This window comes from Rasamsonia emersonii (genome assembly GCF_000968595.1).
Source record: "Rasamsonia emersonii CBS 393.64 chromosome Unknown ctg1118621760538, whole genome shotgun sequence".
Classification (NCBI taxonomy): Eukaryota; Fungi; Ascomycota; class Eurotiomycetes; order Eurotiales; family Trichocomaceae; genus Rasamsonia; species Rasamsonia emersonii.
In genome coordinates, this window is record NW_013562923.1 from 1 (window position 1) to 8,038 (window position 8,038).

At 47.4% G+C, this 8,038-nt stretch overlaps 4 protein-coding genes across 4 annotated transcripts; 2 read left to right on the forward strand and 2 right to left on the reverse strand.

Moving 5' to 3' along the window:
- Positions 1 to 304: 304 nt before the first annotated feature.
- Positions 305 to 2,383, reverse strand: T310_7414 (uncharacterized protein; the record flags this gene model as incomplete). Its single annotated transcript, XM_013469787.1, has 7 exons — positions 305 to 587; positions 771 to 926; positions 1,091 to 1,206; positions 1,578 to 1,718; positions 1,837 to 2,065; positions 2,147 to 2,161; positions 2,208 to 2,383. The coding sequence occupies 7 exons, from the start codon at positions 2,381 to 2,383 to the stop codon at positions 305 to 307; spliced, it is 1,116 nt and encodes a 371-aa protein (XP_013325241.1).
- Positions 2,384 to 4,228: 1,845 nt separating this feature from the next.
- T310_7415 (High affinity methionine permease) lies at positions 4,229 to 5,918 on the forward strand (the record flags this gene model as incomplete). The annotated part of the gene is made up of 4 exons (XM_013469788.1): positions 4,229 to 4,404; positions 4,473 to 5,069; positions 5,116 to 5,337; positions 5,438 to 5,918. 4 exons carry the CDS (start codon positions 4,229 to 4,231, stop codon positions 5,916 to 5,918), a joined length of 1,476 nt encoding a protein of 491 aa, XP_013325242.1.
- A 404-nt stretch (positions 5,919 to 6,322) lies between these two features.
- T310_7416 (uncharacterized protein) lies at positions 6,323 to 7,180 on the reverse strand (the record flags this gene model as incomplete). Its single annotated transcript, XM_013469789.1, has 3 exons — positions 6,323 to 6,623; positions 6,675 to 6,829; positions 7,007 to 7,180. 3 exons carry the CDS (start codon positions 7,178 to 7,180, stop codon positions 6,323 to 6,325), a joined length of 630 nt encoding a protein of 209 aa, XP_013325243.1.
- A 180-nt stretch (positions 7,181 to 7,360) lies between these two features.
- T310_7417 (uncharacterized protein) lies at positions 7,361 to 8,038 on the forward strand (the record flags this gene model as incomplete). The annotated part of the gene is made up of 5 exons (XM_013469790.1): positions 7,361 to 7,514; positions 7,558 to 7,581; positions 7,627 to 7,636; positions 7,689 to 7,809; positions 7,832 to 8,038. Coding segments are annotated over 5 exons (516 nt in total), but the record flags the coding sequence as incomplete, so codon positions are not given.

Genomic DNA, 8,038 nt, shown 5'->3' on the forward strand with positions numbered 1-8,038 from the left:
TCTATTTTTTTTCCTTTTTTGTGTTTTGTTCTTTCTTTTACTAAGTCTAAGAAAACTAATCAATCAACACATCAAACCAGATAAAAATAAAAAATTAACACATTCGAGCAAGAAGTATATATTTATATAAATAAAGTTCGTCTCAACTTTAGAGGGAAAGACCAGACAGTAGTATAAAAAGTACTGTACTGTACAAGTTGAGAACGCATATGTAAAACTTTTCACTAACACCTGTTTTGTTTTTTTGATCAAAGGAAGGTCCAAGTAGCTGTTCGTTATTACTGCAGTTAGCACCAGAGGAATGCTATCCCATTTCGGATACTCGAATTGACGGTATTTGGTCTGCGCCCCTAAAGTGGTAATTGTGATTGAGATTGGTGGCACTTTCCGCTGCTTGGGCAGTTTCTTGCGGCTGATTTCTGGCATAGATGATTAAAAATGCTTTATTGACTTGAGGCGCACAGATGGGTGTGGAGTCTGTAGCGCATTCGTGAATTTCCGCATTATACTCCTCTTTCACGGGGCTGTCATGATCAGATCTTCGAGTCGTAGTCGGAGATTCGATAGCCCTGGATTGGTCGTGGATGCTGTAGGCATTCCTAGTTGTATGAAAACATTGATTGAAGTCATGATGTTATTCAGTTTACATCCCTTCTGTGTACCTGCCGGAAATCGGTGGAGGCAAGGCTATTTTGAAGTTTGGCTCGCCTAAGCAACAAGATTAGCTCTAAGAGGCCTTGTACCACTAGTCGATGACAGTGATAACCTACATGTTTGTCAAAAGCAGGCTACCTCCCTGCACCGTGATAGCGGCACCAAGGAGGCATTTCACGTCATCGTGGCGTTCTATGGAGTGAGGACTTCTAGGATGTAACTTCTTTCTCTTCCTCAATTCGTAGTGACCCAGTAGATACGGAGTATCGTACCTAGATATTTCAAACGTCGAATGCATGCAACCTCGAAGCAAGTTCCATCTTGAACCTTTCTTTCGCATAAAGACATTCCAGCTCTGCAATGTAGTTGAGGATCCAAAGGAACACAATCTCTGATGTATCCGTTTTGTCGAATTCCACCAAAACTGGGCGCTAACCTTTGTATAGCGGATAGCGAAACATGTGCTGTGAAGGAATAAAACGACATCTTTTCGCAGGCGAGCAAAGCGACAAATTTCGAAGATATTCGGAATAAATTAGCTTCCTTAGCGTACTATTGTTTCTCCTTTGCATACAAGCCCAGATGTTCGCAAGGTCAGAATCTGCGATGGAGGGTCTTGTAATTCAAAGGGCTGTAGGATGGAGAATGAGCTCGATTGGCAGCACCAGCGCAGTACTAAAAGCGTAGATTGCGAAAATTGCCGGATCTCCTCAGTTGCCCATCTCATATGGCGACTCAGCTTCCACCTAACAATAAACGTCCAGTCTCAGACCAAAGCTGAGTCCTCAGATGGCACAAAGGAAAGAGCGGATTTGCATGTCAAGATGTCCTCCGGAAAGAACTAGTTCATGGGAAGTATGTTCTGTCAACTGTTACGAGTTAGAAGAGAGATCCAGAGAATAGATGGGACGAAGATTCCTCACATTCAACATCGTAATATTCATCGAAAGTCCTTTCATTGTCTGCGTCTGAGTCTCTGTCTTGCGCAGAGATGGGTATATGCGGGTAGAAGTAGGCCGGGATTTCGGCTTGTGTGAAGTCCATACAAGAAAAGCTCCCTCGAGCTATGTAGGCCAATAACTCATTTCCGCATTACCAAGCTTGCGGCTGGGAAAAAGCACTGGTGCACCATGGTTGAAGCAGGTGGGACAGAAACATCATGCGGCTGATTCTCAGAATTACATATACCCAGGCGTCTGCAACTTGACGTTGGGAGGTGGATAACCTGGGTATGGCGAAATCAGGTCCCAGATGTCTGTTACCAGCTTGAAGGTATTGAACGTATCGAAGTTGGTCACCACCATTCAATATGGAATTGCTCATCCAGACATGATGGGGATGAGCTTGAGATCGTATGCGTTGATACACAGCAGGCAGATGATATGCATGTAGGCTTTCCTTCTCGATGTTTCTGAGGGAGATTCCATGTCAGTAATGAATGTTTCCTCAAGTAAATAAGTGGTTGAAAAAGCAAGGGAGCTAGCGAACTCACGGCCCCGTCGCTTTTCTACCAGTTGTTCAAGTCGACTTCAATCTCAACAGCCGCAATATACGCGTCAAGATCACTGACAACATCGTTAGCCTTAAAAACACCAGGTTCAAAACCAGCAATGGACAAAAACTTATCAGGGATAGAAACGGTCCACTGACACATTATCTCTCGCAATTGCAGTGGGGGATGCAATTCACTCCTATAATTTCCTTCGCAGGGGCATTCTTGACAAGCCATGGGGATATAGACGTAAATTTGGGTATATATATAAGAAATAAAGTTGCAAGTTCTGCAAAGAGCCGGAAGCCCACTCATTAGAACTCGAAGGACCTGAGTGTGTAGTATAGAAGATTGGGACGAGGGTAGGAGACAAAGAGGAGTATTTATATTCTTTAGTTCCCTTGCTTGTGCTGGAGTGAATACCTAGGTAGGTAGTTTCAGTGAATGAATTTCGACGACGGGAGTTAAGGTCATATCCTAGCCGGGTATAACTTGTAGTGAATAAAAAGCACAGGCATATTACCCTACCCTAATGAAGCCAAAACAGGTAGATGGTAGTATGATGCTTGGTAATCCGGGAGATTCAATATGTAAAGGATAGAGGTGTATCAAATTCCTTAATTGCACTATCACAGCAATGAAAGCAGGGCTATTTATCTCTGACTCTCTAGTAGACAGGTAGTGAATGAGCTGGTTAGTCTAGTTATTTTCTATCAAAAATTTTCACTTGAGGAAGGGAACCAGTAAATCCAGGTAGTGAAGGTGAATTTGAGTGCGAATTACATGTATCTATGGATATCACTTCTCAAACGTCATTTCTTGTATCTAATATGAACATCTACCATGGATCTAGATGCCCGGCAAGATCAGGGCTTAGGGCATAGGGTCAGGGCTGCTACACGTCACGATACAATTCCTCGTAGATTTCTTCGTCTTCGCCTTCGGCACTTCACCACATCAGAATTGATCATTCGATTACTAGTTCCAGCTCCTCCGTCATTTGACATGATTATCAAGCAGATTGAGCAGTCACCAGATTACTATACAGCCTGACAGTGAACCAGGGACAGTCATGTACTGGCATTATCTCGTTGACAAGCCATAAACGTCTGAATTCACTCGACTGACTCGAAAATAAATAAAAAAATAAATTTCTAAGCTTATAATAAATGTCAATTCCAGAGTGAGGGTGGTCCAGTCTACTTCTAGAAATATGAGCTTTATACCGTACGCTATATATTCATTTGCTACTGTTGAATCTTTGCCATGCTCTGGCAGAAAGGAAATAAAAAGAAAATAAAAAGAAAAAGAAATGATGATACGATACAAAGTAGATAGATTATTCCACATGTAGTTGGTTAATTAGTAAACAAGTCTCATCCTTCCTCGTGATTAGCTAGAATTAATCATTCTTTTTCCAGAGTATGGAGGAGCTTAATTTACTCCTAAAAAAAATTCCCGCATATCGCTATATTCTGGATTTTTCCGCCAAGGATCCATCTGCCGTGTGTTCAGGCCTTCAGGATTTAGTATTTCTTTTTTTGGGTCGTGTTGATCTGTCAGAATATAGAACTAATTAACGGCCTCTCCGATGGGGGTTGGAAATCCGCGTTTTTTTTTTTATCTTTTAATTTTCGATTGAGGTTCTTCTAGAAAGTACAGATTTTACAGAGAATTTTTACTTATTTTTTGACACTCACTCAGTTAGTCTTATCTTACACCTGATTTTTTATTTCCTGGTTTGTTTTCTGGAACAGAGAGCTGTCATCGAGCACGCGACATTCGCCCCACTTGTTCTTATTCACTCTCTCCATAGAAAATAATCCTGCCAACCTGTCATGCAAGATTTAGGGACTCGATCTAGCCAGGCGAGCGACATGTTTGGCCCCCAAGATCTCACCGGCGACAGTCTGGACTGGACTGTTCCGTTTGCGGCGATCACGCAATTGCGGGCCGCGCTATCATCAGGTAGCATCGCATGGCATCGTGCAACCTGCGTCGTACAAATAAATTCCAGACGGTGGCCAAGATGTCGCTCTCCAGATAATAATTGCAAAATTTTTCTCCGCGCTCTGGAGCAAGATGGCCGCGTCGAAAGACGAACCTTGGGTCGAGTCCAAGAAGGCAGAGCCGCTGCCCGGGAGCAGAGATGATGAAGTCCAGCCAGATTCCGTGGGAGTCGGCGAGCTCGCCTTTGAGGAATACACCCAGGGAGGGCTGGGCCGACATCTGGGCCTGTTCTCAACGACGTTTTTGATGTATGCCCCTTGCGTGTTATCACATCGCTCTCTAGGATGCATGTGCTGACTTAGTGTAATGGCGACAGTGTCGGCCGTATCATCGGCACAGGCATCTTTTCCACCCCGTCGTCCATCACCCAGAGCGTCGGCAGCGTCGGTGCCTCGCTGATGCTCTGGGTCCTGGGTCTGCTGCTGGCGGCCGCCGGATTGTGCGTCTGGCTCGAGTTTGGGTGTATGATCCCCCGCAGCGGAGGCGAGAAGGTCTATCTCGAGGCCGTCTACAAGCGTCCGAAGCTGTTGATCACGGTCTTCTTCGCCGTCCAGGCCATTGCGCTGGGCTTCACAGCCTCTGGGTGCGTCGTCTTCGCGTCCAACATCCTCGTCGCGGCCAATCGCAAGGCCACCGAATGGGAAGAACGCGGCATCGCGATCGCGGTCATCGTCAGCGTGACGCTGCTCCACACCTTCCTGCCCAACTGGGGTGTTCGCTGGATGAACGGCATTGGAGTGATCAAGATCATCACCCTGCTGTTTATCGTCGTGACCGGCTGGGTGATCCTGGGCGGCGGCGTGTCGAGAGTGCCCGATCCTCACGCCAGCTTCCGCAACGCTTTTGCGGGTTCGGCGCACTCGAGCAACTTGTACGCGACGGCGCTGTTCAAAGTCATGAATTCTTATGCTGGGTAAGTCTCAATCCACTGATGTTAGCGACCATGCTGACCAGTCCAGCTGGTCCAATGCCTGTTACGTCCTGAACGAAGTCAAGAATCCGGTGCGCACGTTGAAGATCGCAGGCCCGCTCGGCTTGCTGATCTGCGGAGTGCTGTACTTGCTGGCCAACGTGGCCTACTATGCGGCTGCTACGCCGCAAGAAGTCGCCGAGAGCGGAGTGACGGTGGCTGCGTACTTCATGGGCAAGGTGTTTGGAACCGCGGCCCAGCAGGCGCTGAGGTAAGACAGTCTACTTACGTCCCCTTCTCTGGGAGTTTTCTGACAAGCTTCTCTTCTAGCGTCCTCGTGGCCATCTCCTCTCTCGGAAACGTCATGACAGTGACTTTCGCGCAGGCACGCGTGAACCAGGAACTGGCGAAAGAAGGCGTGATTCCCTTCCCTCGCTTCTGGGCATCGAGCTGGCCGTTCGGGTCGCCGTCTGCCGGCCTTCTGCTTCACTTCATCCCGTCGTTCATCGTCATCGTCGCCATCCCGTTTGGCGATGCGTACAACTTCATCCTCGACCTGGAGGGCTACCCGGGGAGTGTCATCAACTTTCTCGTCGTGCTGGGTCTGTTCTATCTGCGGTGGAAGGCTCCCAACCTGAGACGGCCGTTCAAGGTGTGGTGGCCCATCGCGGCGTTCTTCATGATCGCGCAGGCCTTCCAGCTGGTGGCGCCGTTCCTGCGTCCACCGGGTGGGAAGGGCGACACGTCCCTGCCATACTGGCTGTATGCCGTGGTGGGCATTGGAGTGTTGGCGGCGTCGGTGGTGTACTGGTTTATCTGGTACGTGGCGGCGCCATGGATAGGGGGGTATAAGCTGGTGCCCACTCGTGAGCAGCTGAGCGATGGGACGAATCTGGTGGTATACCGGCGGGTCCGAAAGGATCAGTAGTGATAAAGGATATAGTAATACTAGTACATGTAATCTTCGCGATTATAATCAGTTAGACGAGACTTAGCTTAATCGAGGATTAATCGAACGACTGCCATAGGCATCGGATTGACGGTCCATAAGCACTTCCAATGAATTATAAGCTCAGCTTGCTGGCGATTGATTCTCAGTCAATTATACCAAGTCCAGCGTCGTCGACTAGTCTATTCTCTATTCATTAGGACAACATCCTTCCCCTTCTAGTCTGACACATACTATACCAGTTATATACACTAACACCTCACATACACTCACAATCACACCAACTCTTGGGTTATGGGTTATATGTCTACCTCCCAACCGCCTTATTAGCAATCGCCTCCGCCGCCAACCCCATATTCGCCATGCCACTCCTCAGATCGCCCTCGACAAGCATGTACGTCGCCCCGACGACCTCGAGATCATTCCTGTCCATGAACTGCTGCGTGTTGAACTTCCATCGGTCGATCATGTCCTGCGACGGATAGCCCAGCTCGCCGGGCAGCCCTTCGTAGTGGGCGCGCATGCTGTCGACGTCGAATTTGGCCGGAGGATCCTCGTTGCGGTGCTGGCAGAGGATGAACGTGTAGCGGGAGGGATGGGGTTTGCCTCTGCATCAGAGTCAGCTTAACTATATATATACTGGTAGGTTGATAGCGTACCCCATGAAATGCCCCGGTAAAGGCGCTGGTCCCACCCACGACGAAATGGTCGTGTTCTTCGAGTCTATCACCTCGCCCGAATGACTGATGGCCGCTTTGGTGGTGAGCCAATGCCGGACTTGACCGAAGCGCGTGTCGTGGCGGCGTGTGAGGTCCTGGACTGTCAGCATTATTCACTCTTCAAGTCTTCCTGTGGAGATTCATACAGGATCAACCATCATCAGCGTATACAACGGCTTCGTCGTCTCCGTCGACACCGGCTAGCCGCTTGATGTCAGCCAGCTGCCTTCATCTCCAAAAATAGAACTTCCATATTCTGGGGGGTTATTTACAGGATCAACAAAAACAGTCGGCTTGTATTTTGTCGCATCCCGATCGATCATCTCGCCCGGTTTTTCGAGTCTGGCTGAGGGAAAAACGACCTTCAGATTGCATGGAACTTTTGTGTCTGGTGCCAGGACGTCTGGGATGATGTTTTCTGCTTCTAGGGCGGCTGTGACGTCCATTATAGCAGTACTAAGTTTCTGAGGATGTGCTGAGGAAGGGATTGATATTGATTTGTTGGATATTTATCTGGATTGTGTAGTATTTATTATATATGGAATATAATATGTTTATCGCCTGATCAGCCAAGGTGAGCCCGGTACGTACAGTACATACTTAGGTAGATACACACTTAGGTAAGTATGGAGTTTATTTATTTGACCGGTGATGTAATTCTGGCGTCGGCTCTGTTAACCGATGGACAGACAGAACGTTTATTTGATATCAGGTTGATAATTTATGGTTCTGGTTCCGTTGGAAGACGATTTCCTATCCAGTCAGCAGCTTCGTCAGCACGTATGTACATACATACCTAGGTAGATAAAGCTCAAATAGGCAGGATATATCTTTCTAGCTGAGTTGGGTAGGTAAATTTACTGTTGGAAGAACCTGCATAATATTGTGCTAGGCTACGTTATGTAAGTGTACTTCCTAGGCGGGTAAATTTACGTTATGCAAAATTTGGTGCAGTCTTGGCACCCCAAAACCTCAAAAAATTGCAACTTTTGTATCGGAAGCCCTCCAAACCACCAAAATACTGATTTTTCTCACCAAATCCCATCGATTTTTTACTGAATTTGTCATATCTGAGGTTCTTCTGACTTTCTAATTAGGAAATTATAGCCTATGTCTGTGCCGATATCGAGATTACCCCCGTATCGCAGAAAAAATGGCATCCGAGGCGACCAACTCTCCAGAATCCTCTGCACCCCAACCTCCAGCAAACGAAGCAATCCCCGGAGCTTATAGATACCCCTCCTGAGCGTCCTCGTCGCCGTCTAACGCGTGGTTTGAGTCCTGTAAAGCGTGCTCAGATATTG